Source organism: Sinocyclocheilus anshuiensis, unplaced genomic scaffold (assembly GCF_001515605.1).
Source record: "Sinocyclocheilus anshuiensis isolate Anshui unplaced genomic scaffold, SAMN03320099.WGS_v1.1 scaffold249, whole genome shotgun sequence".
NCBI lineage: Eukaryota > Metazoa > Chordata > Actinopteri > Cypriniformes > Cyprinidae > Sinocyclocheilus > Sinocyclocheilus anshuiensis.
The window spans coordinates 1,704,174-1,719,783 of record NW_015540871.1 but is presented as its reverse complement, the minus strand read 5'-3'; the positions used below and the strand labels follow the sequence as shown (position 1 = coordinate 1,719,783).

Below are 15,610 nucleotides of genomic sequence, written 5' to 3'. Positions count from 1 at the left end.
TTTTAACCCAAAAAGCAAATTATGCTCCCTTTGAACTGGTTTTCTTTAAAATACAAATCTTGTGTAATCCCAGGCTATCTGTAATCAGAAGCACATTTAAAACTGGAATATAATTTAATTTCATTCACATGTGTTTCATAAACACATAATCCTTTCTGGATTACAATCCGCCATCGAAATGATACATTTAATTATTCCAGCTGCTGTGAGAAAAGGCTATAAACGATCCGCCACCTGCAGGATCCTCACATGCGATAGCCTAGTAGCCGGGACAACTTTATGTTTATAGAAGTGACGTAATGACGCAGCGACATGCTCGAATTTCCCGCGAAAACCTAACCGTACCACTCAAATTAGAAAAAATTATTATAAGATAACTGCTGTGAATCGGGCTAAAGTAAGGCGATAGTTTCGAACACTGGCTGGTTATGTACTTGCTCAAATACTGATTTCGGATCATTTTTAACCAAAAAAAGTTACGGACTGCAGCTTTAAAAATAATGTTTAAATAAATTCATTATTATAAAGAATGTTATTATTGTTGTTATTATAACTTTTAAGTACATTGAACAATGCTAATATATTTGTCATAATTTCAAGTTAAATCAAGTCACATTTGAAAATGGTTTCTCTCAAATGAAACTAGGAAATGTTTATTTAAGTATTCTCTCAGAGCAGCTCTGCTGATGTTCATGTTTATGTAGACGCTGAAAACACCATTAGTGTCATGCGTACTTCAGTGTGAAGTAGATAAAATGGCGCCACTCAGAGACATGCAGAAACAAGCAATTATTTATATAGCAATCCCTTCGCGCTTTAATATTCACAGACACATATCATATCTATTTTTGATTTATCCATCCATCAGATTGCGTGTTTTACGTGACATCCTCGTTATAGTGTAAATTCCATGTTCATGACTGCACCGGGATTCCCTCTGCATCACGGAAATCATACGTCCTTAATTTATAAATTGTTATAAATGCGACACAGCTTTATCTGCACGGAGGGGTGGTGTCCGTGGAGATGTTGGATGTATTACCTGCTTTTGCAGCCACTTTGCGTCCACATTTTTTGCAAATTGGATCCGTCCTCAAGGACAGCCCCGCATTTGTTTTTTTTATATCCAAAGTATTCCCATACTGCAGATTTTAACTTTTTTTTCGGCGGGGATGGAGATAAGATATTATCTCTGTCTCTGTCATTTTCTCCGCTGTAAGCAGCCAAGTAAATGCAGAGTGAAGCTGCCGAGCGGAAATTAGTAGCATGTGCGCGGGTGAGATTTTTTTCATTCGAAAAAGGAAAATTCTGTCATCATTTACTCACCCTCAAGTTGTTTCAAACCTGTATGAGTTTCTTTCTTCTGTTGAACACAAAGTAAGCTATTTTGAAGGATGCTGGTAATCAAACATTTGACAGTAGCCATTGATTTCCATAGTATGGACAAAATCCAAGTCAATGGCGATTAGATATTATCCTGTCTCTGTCATTTTCTCCGCTGCACGTGCGTGTAAGCAGCCGAGTGAATGCAGAGTGAAGCAGCCGAGCGGAAATAAGTTGCATGTGCGCGGATGAGATTTTTTTTTTTCATTCATTTTTTAAAAACCGTAGATATGCAAATGTTTACGGTATGATAACCATGTAAGTTCAAACTGTGATAAACCGTCATACCGGTATATCGTTACAACCCTACACCTCAGTAAAGGGTCATCGAGAGAGTTTCCCATGAGTCCTAGTCTCCCCTTTTGAATCTGATCCATGACAAGTCCAATTCAGCACTGTTTCTTTACTTCATTACGGTTATTTAGTTACCTGCAAGCTGAAAGCTTCTAATGTATGTTACAGCTGGCCGGCTGAAAGGATGCTGGTAATCAAACATTTGACAGTAGCCATTGATTTCCATAGTATGGACAAAATCCAAGTCAATGGCATCAACTGTTTGATTATCCACATTCTTCAAAATATCTTCTTTTGTGTTCAACAGAAGGAAGAAACTCTTACAAGTTTGAAACAACTTGAAAGTGACTAAATGCTGACAGAATTTTCATTTTTTGGATGAAATATCCCTTTAATGCTTGTTCCCACTGTAGTTTTCCACGGTATCTCTCCTCTATGGCCTGCCTGCACTAGATATTTCTCTCCCTCAGTCTGTTTTCACTCCTAAACTTGACACATTCATACACTGAAATTAAGTGTGGGGAGGATGTGTTTTGTTTTTCACATTTCCTGAATCTTGGGGAAAATGTACCCTTTTGTTTAAAACAACTGATTGGAGAGTGCTGCTATCTTTGTATTCCTCACTAACAGCATGTTCCTGAATGGGTTCTGGAGGTGACAACACTCTTTGTGTGTGTGCCGGTTAGTGTATCTCTGTCTGAACACAATGAAGGATGGGTGTAGAGCAAAAGTGCTTGATCTGGTTTCTGGAGATCTTCTTTCCTACAGAGTTTATTCTCAATCCTAATCAGCTGGATCAACAAACCAGATAGTCAAGGTTATGGGGTTCACTTGATTGAAATTACAGCCAGGTGTGTTGGCTAGAACATGGCTAGAAATAATACTGTGTTCAAATCCTCCTGGGAAGTTTCTCCTAGTTCGGAAATCATAATTATGACACTATAAAGTGATTTTGCTCAGAATAAAATAGACTCGCTGGGCAATTTCATATTTCTTTCTGTTTAATTTCACTTACCGACTAAGACAGCAAGCTTTTTAGAGCCAATGAAAGAAAATAAAGAGCAAAAATGCACATTGGCTGTGTAATTGTGTATTTATTGGTGTGTTTTATCATTCCATGCTTTCATGGATAATAATGAGAAATGTACTTTGATCTCTTCGTAAACCAACTAAATGACTAGTGTTTTCTGGCAAGCTTTATATTTATTCTTGTTTAATCTGCCATAATGACCTGACCTCAACTTGAAAAGTCTGGGCTTATGCAACCTTCAGGCTGGAAATATCCTAGTTTTGTGAACACGAATGTCATATTATTAACCAGTGGTTTCCAGAAAAATATTAAGCAACACAAAAAATGTTTCTTGAGCACCAAATCAGCATATTAGAATAATTTCTGAAGGATCATGTGACACTGAAGCCGGGAGTAATGACTGCTGAACATTCAGCTTTGCCATCACAGGAATAAATTACATTTTAAAATGGTAAATATTGTAATATGTCACAATATTACTGTTTTACTGTATTTTTGATTAAATAAATGCAGCCTTGGTGATAAGACTAATATATAGGGCTTCTTTCAAAAACATAAAAAATCTCACTTTTGAATGTGCCCCTCTGCAGTACTTGAGAGTGAATGATGTTGATTTGATTTTGCTTATCCACTGATACAACAGACAAAAAAGAACTTTTGATGTTGTTCCGTCTTCGATATTGTGTTTTCAACTTGATTGTGTGATATATCCTAATAGCAATTGCCCAACTGGGCTGTTAGAGCTTCCCAGGTGGACTTCAATGCAGGATTATCCTGAGTTTCCGACTACTAAATATGACTTTATGTTTGCATTCTGTGTGTTAAACTTTTAAACACATTCGTTGTAACATGAAAGCAGCATAAACTCTGTTGTAAGGTCGATCTCCAGGAGCAGGACTAAACAATGCGTATAAGGTGTAGATGGGTAAGTGTGAAATAATTCATATTGCATTGAGTGTGTCTTTCGAGCTCACAGTGTCGACTTTTTGTCCTGTGTTATGGTTATTAGCGCTGACTCCATCTGCTCCGCTGGCACTGATGCCTCCGCCTTCATCTGGAGGCTCTCAGGCCTCCACCGTCTCCAGGCTACAGATGCAGCTTCACCTGCATGACCTACAACAGAACGCCACCGATCTGCGCAAACAGCTCGCACAGCTTCGTAAGATGCAGGTAAGACGTTACAATCTCATGCATCTCGACACACAGCAGGTAACTGAACAGACATGATGTGATAAAGCGGCATGTGATAAATCACATCTCTTCCATGTTAATCTGAGTCAAGACAGATTGTCAGTTGCTTGGTTTCTATTTTCGACACATCTCGTCGAGACTGCTCCACATAGCTAGATATTAAACTTTACATCAAACTTCAAAGGTGTTCTGATTGACTGTCATTTTATGGCTTAATGTAGCATTTAGCTTTCAGGGAGTCAAGTTAAATCACATTTATTTATATAGTGCTTTGTATAATACAGATTGTGGCGAAAAAGCAGTTTCAGAGAAATATAGTAACAGGAAAAGAACAGTGTTAATGTTGCAGAATTAATTAATTATGAAACAAATTCAATTTCAGCTGTAAGCAGCTCTACAAAACAGTGTCATTATTCTGCTCAGTTCAGTTCAATGTTGAGGCCACAAATGTTTCTTTATGCTCAAAACGTTGTAATTTCGCTCTAAATTAACACTAACTGTGGTTACTGAAACCACGCCTTCTTTCTTTGGGTGAACATTTGGGCGGCATTACGCAAATATTTCCACATAGTGAGGTAGATATGAGGGGGCGTGTTAGAACGAGGCGTTTTAGGGGGGCGTGGCAGAGTCTTAACTTTGATAAAGAATATCTCTTTGGTTTTGAGACTTTAGTCTTTGCAACTTCAGGGATCTTATCTATGCACAATCAGCTTGTAACACTCCAAAGAGAAAGGAAAACTTGAAATCGCATCATATGACCCCTTTAAGCAGCACAGCATTGATAATAATCAGAAATGTTTCTTGAGCAGCAATTCAGCATATTAGAATGATTTCTGAAGGATCATGTGACACTGAAGACTGGCGTAATGACTGCTGAAAATTAAGTTTGCCATCATGGGAATAAATTACATTTAAATATATATTACAATGGGAAAAAATAGTTTTAAATTGTAGAAATATTTCTTAATATTACTATTTGTACTGTATTTTTGATCAAATAAATGCAGCCTTGGTGAGCATAAGAGATGTAATTTTAAAACCTTTTAAAAAATCTTACTGACCCCAAATTCTTTTATCTTGTATCTTCTTTGATAATGTCTCTATTTTTCATATTACATTGATATATATATATATATATACACACAGTGCTGCTTGAAAGTTTGTGAACTCTTTAGAATTTTTTTTTTTCTGCATAAATATGACCCAAAACATCCAAGTCCTGAAACTAGACAAAGAGAACCCAATCAAACTAATGAGACAAAAATATTTTCTTTGTAATTTATTTATTGAGAAAAATGATCCAGTGTTACATATCTGTGCGGTGCAAAAGTATGTGAATCTCTAGGATCAGCAGTTAATTTGAAGGCGAAATTAAGAGTCCCAGGCTAGAAAAGGTTACAAAACCATCTCTAAAGAGTTTGGACTCCACAAATCCACAGTCAGATGTACAAATGGAGGAAATTCAAGACCATTGTTACCCTCCCTAGAAGTGGTCCACCAACAATGATACGCAAAGCAAGACATGTAATAGTCCACAAGGTCGCAAAGGAACCCAGGGTAACTTCTAAGCAACTAAAGGCCTTTCTCACATTGGCTAATGTTCATGAGTCCACCATCAGGAGAACACTGAACACCCATGGTGTGCATGGTAGAGTTGCAAGGAGAAAGCCACTGCTGTCCAAAAAGAACATCGCTGCCCGTCTGCAGTTTGCTAAAGTTCATGTGGACAAGCCAGAGGGCTATTGGAGAAATGTTTTGTGGATGGATGAGACCAAAATAGAACTTTTTGGTTTAAATGAGAAGCATTATGTTTGGAGAAAAGAACACACTGCATTCAAGCATAAGAACCTTATCCCATCTGCGAAACATGGTGGTGGTAGTATCATGGTTTGGGCCTGTTTTGCTGCATCTGGTCCAGGACGGCTTGCCATCATTGATGGAACAACGAATTCTGAATTATACTAGCAAATTCTAAAGGAAAATGTCAGGACATCTGTCCATGAACTGAATCTCAAGAGAAAGTGGGCCATGCAGCAAGACAACAACCCCAAGAACATAAGTCATTTTACCAAAGAATGGTTAAAGAAGAACAATGTTAATGTTTTGGAATGACAGAGTCAAAGTCTGGACCTTAATCCAATTGAAATGTTGTGGAAGGAGCTGAAGCAAGCCGTTCATAGAAGGAAACCCACCAACATCACAGAGTTGAAGTGGTTCTGTACTGAGGAAGGGGCTAGAATTCCTACAAGCCGATCAGCAGTTACAAGAAACATTTACCTGCAGTTATTGCTGCAAAAGGGTGTCAGACCAGATACTGAACGCAAAGATTCACATACTTTTGCACCACACAGATATGTAACACTGGATAATTTTTCTCAATAAATAAATTACAAAGAAAACATTTTTGTCTCATTTGTTTGATGGGGTTTTCTTTGTCTAGTTTCAGGACTTGTGCAAAAATCTGATGTTTTGGGTCATATTTATACAGAAATATAGAAAATTCTAAAGGGTTCACAAACTTTCAAGCAGCACTGTATATATATATATATATATATATATACTGTATATATACTGTACATACACATTGTGTTTATTACAAAAAAACATGAACCATGACTGAAATATTGTTGGAAAGTCATAGAATTCATGAATGAATTTATTAAATAGTATGGGAATGCTGTATTTCTTACACTACTGTGTATAAGTATATCTAAGTGTGTGTGTATTTATGTGTAAGCGAGCATGTGTTCAACTACTCATTAATTTTATGGCTGCTGCTATGTGTGATTCACTCCTATAGCAGGGCAGGCAATAACTCTTAATATACTGATGAGATGTTATGGGCCAGCAGGGATACATAGATGAAGAGAGTGAGGAAGCCGGCCCTAAATCGAGTCAGCTTTTCAGTCAGTAGTGCTTTAATAAAAAATGACTGTGGAATGATAGCTACTGGTGTGATTTATGAGTGAACACCCGCATCTCAACCGTGCACTCTCTGAATAAACACTAGAAAAACAGGAAAGGAAATTCTAGAAAGACAATGAGTTTCTCTCAATGGAAGCAAGGAAATTTGATCTTTTATACTTAGGAGTTCACATGATTAATTTGCTTATTCGATTAGTGACCTAAAGAGTGCAGAATCTTAAATATTCCTTGTTGTTTCCTACACAATGGTTCATGTTAAATGCTAAAAATGCTAAAACCATTTATTTCCTTATGGAATTTTAAACCCCTAATTTTTTTAATGTGATCACAGATTTTTGGACCCTGCTGTATATATGTCTAAAAAATTTAGATTTTTGTTTGCATAATTCTGATTTCGATTCAAGGAAGATGAAAAAGTGTAGCCCTTATCACATACTATAATGTATAATACTATACTGCAGCAGTTAAAGAAGACCCGGAGATCGGCTGAATGGATTCGAAAACGGTAAAACGCAACTGTTTAACTCTAGGGGAGTTGGAAAATGAGCCTATTTTCAAAAATAGCGGAGTGTTCCTTTAAGAGTCTGCATTTGCAAAAGAAAGACAATCCCATACTGCGAAAAATTAACATACAGTATAATAATAAAATATTTTTAAAAAATACTTAAATATGTACAGCATATATAATGTATAATAAGTATATGTACAGTACAGTAAAAAATTCTTAAAACGAGATCAATTTTTTGGAGAAGCAAACTTGAAAGCAATAATGCATGAAGAGTTGTTTGGCAAATTTTTAGAAAGAGATTTTTTTTTATATATATATGTAATTGTACGGGAAGTCAAAAAAGACTGATTAAACTCATTAAGATGTCTTTTTTAAGTTCATGAACGTTTAACACACTGAAATGCAGGGCACTGTATAATTTTGGGGTGGATGTGAGTTGGAAGCCAAAGAGTCAAATGCATGGTCAGAGAGATTGGTGTCAATAGCTTTGCTGTCAAGAGCCAAGCCGCTGGTGTCATGACAACTACAGATTCCTGAGTTAGACAATTACCTGCCTGAATGCCAGAGCTGGAGACACAGCCCCTGCCCTCGTCCTGTTACCTAGGAGACATGGATATGCTGAATAATGCATGAGACTCATAAATAATTCAGCTCGAGGAGGAACTACTGCCAAATGACACTAAAATCGCATCGTACACACAAACGTACAGTGTACAAAAACAGTTTTTACACACTTTTCTCATTATCGGCGCTATGCAAGTGACAAAGTCTACCCATTTTTTCTCTCAGGGCAAACAAACACTGCAGAATGCTAACACGTCACAACATTATGGTGATGTCTGGCACTCCAACTCCCACACAACCTTCAACATACACAGATTGAAAATACTAGAAAATAAACTCAAGGACATGGATGCGCATTCACATTAGGGCATTCAAGAGACCTTAAATGAATGTGATCCATCATAAACACAATCAAGGATAGTATATATATGATCACTTATACACAAACACGCACACTAGCAAGGTCAATTCTATAATATCATACCTTCACATTCAAGATGACAGTTGCATATGGTCAAAGACAGGTCAATGTGAGACATGCACACATATGTGAGTCATCTGATGGATGTGTTGTGATGGATTGTGACAGCTGACCTTCCGTAAAACGCAAAACTCCCAAGCAATGTAGCCACCTATGAAAGCTCCTACACTGATACACCTGAAACGTCTGAAGACTGTAATGCTTAACAACCATTTATTCATAGACTAATACTTAACCTAGAAGGGCTGTGATTGGTTGAAGGGAATATTGTTCTAGGAACACCATAGGAAGTTGATCTAGTAGCATGTCCTGCATTATAAAACTTCTCAAAGCAATGGTTCTTAATTTTTTTGACCGAAAGCCTCTGCTGTCCTACACAATATTTGAAAGCCCCCTTCCCCCCATATAGGCATATATTTCCAGTATTTCTATTGTAATTATGAAAAAGCTGCTTGTTTTTTTTATGAAAGTATTGATGTATTAAATAAATTTATTATGATTCATTTTGTGACTCCAGAATTTTCAAGAACTGTGTTCTCGAAAGCCTTTTTTTTTTTTGTTTCAATTTAGTCGTTTTTTTTGTCTCACTACAAAACCAATTTTCACTGAGAAATTGCTAGAAAATTTCTCAAATAATTACAGTGAAATGGCAAGTGACACATTGAATTAAACATGAATTAAAGTATAAAGGCTAAAATTAAATTCTCTTGTAAAACACTTCAATAATCTTGGTTTTATTGACAACTTCGAGAGAAGAAAAAAAATGATTTTTTTGAGGAATTTTTGTCCCTGCAATAAAAGTCAGTGGGTTCCAGTGTTGTTGTGGACCTTATTGACACTCACTGTATGGTTTGCTTCTTTTGCTTTCCACAAAAGAAATAAAATCATACCAGTAAGTAACTAATGAAAGAATTGTCATTTTTGGATGAACAGTCCCTTTAAGCAAATGCAATGATGGGTCATTCTTAAAATATGTGTGTGTTTGTGTGTAGCTGCAGAACCAGGACTCCATACTCAGTCTGCTGAAGAGGACCGAGACAGAGCTGAGTCTCCGTCTATCAGATGCGCTGAGGAAACAGGAAGACCCTCTCCAGAGACAGCGTCTCCTAGTGGAAGAGGAGAGACTCAAGTACCTGAACGAGGAGGAACTCATCATACAGCAACTGCAGTGCGTCTCGCACACAATATGTGCTCATAATGTGCTGATAATGCAGTCTGAGGTGCTAGCTTAGTGACACTGCTGCATAATGTGCAAAAAATTATTTCCCAGTTATTTTTATTGCATAGGTTCTCATCAGCTCATACCTGAAAGCGAGGTATAAACCGTCTGAGTCAAAGTCCTGCAGACCCGCACCTCACCTTTAGCTTGTACAACAAACGGACAGCATCTCATTGATTTATTTTGTTCCAATTAAAAGCAGCAGGGTGACTAAATCCGCCTCTTTAACCCGCTGCCAGATCAGTCGTGTTGCTTTTAATTGATAGTGGTTATTAAGTATAGCTAACAGCCAGTTGATGTTATTCAATTATTAACGGGACGCTGTTTGTAACAAACCATTTTGTGGTGGGTGGATTTATTTGACGTGGTTAAATTGGATTTCGAGTGTAAACACTCTGACTGTGTCTCAGTCGTTTAGTGCTAATACACCCTGCTGCAATGACACTTATTCAAATGCGTGCCGACGCCACAGCGCAGGGAGGTGGGCTTGGGATTTTCACACGCATCTCGTGCTACATTTTTCAACTTATAAATGTCAGAAACATCAGAATGTAAAAGATGCCCTTCTGTGTAATAACACTGAGGTGCTTTATGATAGCATCAATTATTATGTCATGCAGGTTTATGCTCTTTCTGAAACAATCAATATGTGATAAAACTAATGAGCGGATGTTTGTGTTTGACAGTGATCTGGAAAAGTCAGTGGAGGAAATCCAGAAGGAGATGTCTGTCAATCACCGACATGTGACAGTGCAGGAGCTGGAGGAGAAAATCTCGCTGCTGAGGAAACTGGGAGAGACTCTTACAGAGCTGAAGAGTGAGACAGACTCTTTTCTGTCCTTCACAGTCAGGCACTTGAACCTTAGTTTCAGAAGAGAGTTGTTCACTTCTCTGGCTGTCTGTTTTTCTCTTTGTCTCTCTCGTTCAGATCTTTTCCCAGGGCTCCAGAGTAAAATGCGTGTGGTGTTACGAGTGGAAGTGGAAGCTGTGAAATTCCTGAAAGAGGAGCCACACAGACTGGACGCCCTGCTTAAACGCTGCAAATCTATCACAGACACTCTCTCCACGCTGAGGAGGTAGACAAACACTTACTAACCACTTACTGGGTTATTTAATCATTCCTTGTCTCGACACACATTCTGACTGTGTCTCGAATGTAATTTACTCTTCATCATTTTGAGTGCTATTTTATGGATTAATCAGGCAGGTGAATGAAGGAGTGTGGAAGACCCAGGATGAGTATTCCAGCCCCTCCCCTAAACTCGGAGGAGGGGATGAGTACAGGAAGAACCCAGACTTCGACATTCCAACCAGCCCACCGCTAAGCCTCAATGAGACCAGCCTGGCTAACTGGAGCCCTCACTCTGGTCAAAGACACAGCCACTCGAACCCTTCTAGTGCACAGCGTGAGAAAGATTCTCATGGGGTGGTGGGCTCGTTGAAGGGACGGGAGCTAGGCGAGCTGGGAGGTCGAGGCGGGTCTGATAAGGCCTCATCTGTGGAAGTGAGACTGGTGAGGAACGAGATTTAAAATGAAAGTAGGGCCCTATGATTTACGCGATGCGGAAAACGCGGACGGAATCGCGGAATCCAGTTATTAAAAAAATTCAATTTACTGTATAACGCGGAATGTCAACGCTTGAATTAATTAATCAAAAGTAGGTCATTACACTTAAATCACGATATGGACTAGTATCTGTAAATATTAAGCTGCAAAAAGACTTTAAATATGAACCCTGCATGTTCTGCGTGTCTCTGTGTGAATGAATGGAGCAGAAGCCCGGTTTTGTTTACCGCACGTACTGAAGCGCTCGCTGTGATTTCTGCGTCTGCCGTCTCACTAAATTAGGACACAAATACATGAACAACATCTCCAGAACTGCTCTGAGTCACTTCCTCAGCATTTTACCGTTCCATTTGAGTAAAACTATTGTCATATCATATATACACAGAAGAGTAAAGGTATTCACTGCAACCCGTCATAATAAATTGTATGCATTCAAATAATTAGACATACTTAAACACAGAATTTGGTAACAAAACAGAACGTCAGAAAAAAATTTAACTTATTTCATTCATAGGGCCCTAAAAATGTATTTTTTGTTAAACCTTTAATATATTGATGTTAAGTTGTATAAGTTTCATGATTTTAAATAATTAGACATGCTTTTTGATTAATACAATTTAAATTAATCATTAAAAAGGAGTCCAGAAAAAATGGAATCCAGAAAATCCAAAAAAGTAAATCCACATATTTACTTTTGAAATCTTGTTGTGAATGTGTTTAGAGTTGAACATTCGGACTTGGTGTAAATAGGTTTAACAGCTTCTTTAGCTGTTTTGAAGCACTAATGCTCTTGTATGTCTCCTCAGGCAGCAGAGCGGGATTGGGAAGAAAAGAGGGCCAGTCTGACGCAGTATAGTGCTCAGGACATTAATCGACTGTTGGAGGAGACTCAGGCTGAGCTCATGAAGGCCATTCCTGACTTGGACTTTGCTGCCAAGCAGATCAGACCTGCTCAGAACCAGATTCAAAACCAAAACCAGAGCCCGAGTCCATCTAACACCAATGCCACACCTGAACACAAGCCTAATAAACCTCAGAATAAACTTTCCAGTAAAGATAGCGGATCTAGACGAGGCTCAGATGAACTGACGGTGGCAAGGTATCGAACGGAGAAGCCCGCAAAATGCCCCCCTCCTCCACCTCCCCGCCGGAGTTTCCCCTCCTCCCCTGGGCTTACTACACGCAGCGGAGAGATGATCATTCCTGGAAAGAGTATAAAGGTGACTGGTGACAATCAGAATGACACACACACACACACAGATGATTTTGCATGTGTGCGTTTATGCATGCAAACTTTCTCAAACATTTACATGCAAGCTGTTCCTGAAAGAGAAGCACACAGACCATCAGAGGAGTCAGGGGAACACACTACATCACTTTTATATGAGTGCAGGGTCTCAAAAATGTCAGGCTTCTCATAAAAGCCGCCTGTGTTTGTAGGTGTGTTAGTCATGGTTGATATTTACTTCACCTCAATTGTTCCTATGGTGATAAATCGCCTGTTGGTCACAGGTGAATTTGAGAGAGATTGAGAAAGATTAAGATGGTTCTAGGTGTTAATTTCCCTTGTGTTTATTTTTAATTAAGATTCAGTCGTTACATTACAATGGGATATTTTCTATACTCTTGTAGCCTTTTAGTTATTATTTTCTGGAATTTAATTGTAATGTCTGTCAAAGCAGCCATAATTAATTTTACATGATTCATTCATTCAATCATATACATATATACATTTATATATTTTTTTTATATTGATATACTTATTAATTCATCCATAAATATATTATTTATTTGTTAATTATTTGATCCATAAATAATTATATTTTATATTATTCATTCATTGATCGATTCAGTCATAAATAAATAAATGTTTATATTTTATAAGAAATTTTCCTTAAATAAATACAAACATACATGCATACATACATACATAATTGTATTTATATTTATTTACTGATTGATCCATTCAATATTTTCTTGTTGCAGAGCATATCCGTATGCATTAGCAACAACATTGAGACATTTTTAAGTGCGACTTAAGTGTCCAAAAATTTAGTATGTGTCTAGTACATCAGACTTATTTTAAAAGAGAAGTATGTTTTTGTGTGTGTGTGTTCCCTTTTAAAAAAAAATGCATATTGTATATAGAGATTTGTCTTTTGTCTTTGTGTATGTAAACAGAAGTCAGAATCAGAGGAGACCGAGTCTCAGAAGCCACACGTTAAGCTGAGGAGGAGTGTATCCGAAGCCCCCCGACCGGCCTCCACCCCTCCAACCATTGCTGGTGGAGAGCGAGAGGAGGGTGCAGAGGAGAGGTTAGCAGCTGAGCTGGAGGTGAGCACATGTATTACCTGAAGAGTCCTGTCAGACCGTCTGTACCCTAACGGCTCAAGTGTTAATGTTGGTGATTAATGTCCATATGTCACAAGCACCAGATGTGTCTGGTGTACACCCACAGAGTAGTGCAATTACGTTCACATACACACATTGGTGGCTTCTACCAGTTGGCTGGTTCGCGCATTCATTAAGAACACATTAGCAGGCAGGAGATCTGAATTTCTGTCTGTGCTCTTTGGCTCATGAACTATTAAGCTCAAATGAGTGGTTTGATAATGTCTTGTGCTGTACTGTTGTAAAGTGCTGTTAGTTAGGCACTAGTGAGTATATTGTGGGATACCGTTTGTGTCTAATTTAATTTTACGTAGAATCAACAACCATAACATCTAATATATGCCATCTCACTTACACATATACTTTATCTCTAGATGCATTAGCAACTTCAGAGCAGGGTTATGCACCACTCAAATTGAATTGGGAATGCCTTCTACGTGCTAATTCTATTCCAATTTAAACTGAATTTGAAGGATGCAGAATTGCAATTTAAGAAAGTTGAAAAAAAAATGGAATAAAATGCTAAGAAATTCATATAGAGTACCCGACGTAATAGTGATATTCTGTCATACCTACAACACACTGGATATTTCCAGAAACAGTACACATTATTAATAATCAGTCTTTGTAAATTCTATAATTTATATAAATTTCATTTTATATTTTATATTACATATATACATTGCTGTTTAAATGTTTTAAGTTAATGTTTAATGTTTTAAAAAAAATTATGTTTTTGAAAGAAGTCTCTTATGCTCACTAAAGCTGCATTTATTTGAATGCAAATACAGTAATATTGTGAAATATTATTAAAAAAACAATTATTCAATAATTTAAAAAACTATTTTAATATATTTCAAAATTTAATTTCAGCAGTCATTGTTCCAGTCTTCAGTGTCACATGATCCTTGGAAATCATTCTAATATGCTGCTTTACTGCTTAAGAAACATTTATTATTAACAAGTTTGAAAGGTTGTGCTTCTTTGCTTCTTAATATTAAGTTCTTAACATGGTTTTAAAGATCAAAAGAACAGCATTTATTTGAAGTGGATTATTGTAACAATTTAATGTCACAATATGGCATATAATGTAATATAAATTGAATTTATGGGAATGAAGGACCAAACTCGGGTCGCCCAAAGTGCCGATAAATACATCCATCCTTGCTGAATAAAAGAATTATCTTATTATTTTAAAGATTTAAAGTACTTTTTGATGGTTTTGAACTGCAGTTCAATTGCTTCAGAACATGCATCAAATTGTTTTATATTTGTTTAATTGATGCACAATTAAATTCTAACCTCTCTCCCTAGCTGTCTCTATTATCATTTTACCAGGGGGCCAACAGTGCATTTCTCCTGACTGACACTGCTTGAGCTGTGTTGGTGTTGATTTTAGGCTTCCTTGACCTGCTTCAGGGCAGCAGCACACACACACACACACACGGCACACAAACTACAAGGCTCATTAACACCAAGAAGCAGACATATTTTGTTGTCTTGGTTGAGTGGATGATAGGGTAAGCAAGCAGATGTCTCTTGTCCTCCATCCCCACTGCATGTCTCTGTTGGAAACCCTTTGGAGACCTGTGGAGATCTGGGCACTGCTGCAGTGACACCATACTGACCTCCCCCTCAAACCTAATGAGGCTCACAAGCTGCATCTCAAAACAAACCCGTAACTCAATAACACCCGCCCTCTACATAGACATTCATGAACATAAATAGCTGAAGTCTAAACATTGTTTAAAGGTACAGTGTTTAATTTCTGATGTTCCGCCAAATGATAATGTAATTTTGTATATTTGATTAAATAAATTATGGGATTTACAATTCTGTGAAGTGACGTGACATGTGGCCAAGTATGGTGACCCATACTCAGAATTAGTGCTCTGCATTTATCCCATCCAAAGTGCACACACACAGCAGTGAACACACACACACACCGTGAACACACACCCGGAGCAGTGGGCAGCCATTTATGCTGCGGCACCCGGGGAGCAGTTGGGGGTTCGGTGCCTTGCTCAAGGGCACCTCAGTCGTGGTATTGAAGGTGG

At 37.7% G+C, this 15,610-nt stretch overlaps 1 protein-coding gene across 1 annotated transcript in view; it reads left to right on the top strand.

Moving 5' to 3' along the window:
- Positions 1-15,610, top strand: part of LOC107688136 (SRC kinase signaling inhibitor 1-like) — a 108,094-nt gene that overhangs the window by 81,489 nt on the left and 10,995 nt on the right. Inside the window, exons 10-16 of the mRNA XM_016485717.1 lie at positions 3,717-3,877; positions 9,369-9,544; positions 10,282-10,412; positions 10,524-10,671; positions 10,799-11,108; positions 11,969-12,382; positions 13,344-13,496. Of these exons, the coding sequence (XP_016341203.1) occupies positions 3,717-3,877; positions 9,369-9,544; positions 10,282-10,412; positions 10,524-10,671; positions 10,799-11,108; positions 11,969-12,382; positions 13,344-13,496 (1,493 nt within the window). The remainder of the gene's footprint in view (positions 1-3,716; positions 3,878-9,368; positions 9,545-10,281; positions 10,413-10,523; positions 10,672-10,798; positions 11,109-11,968; positions 12,383-13,343; positions 13,497-15,610) is intronic.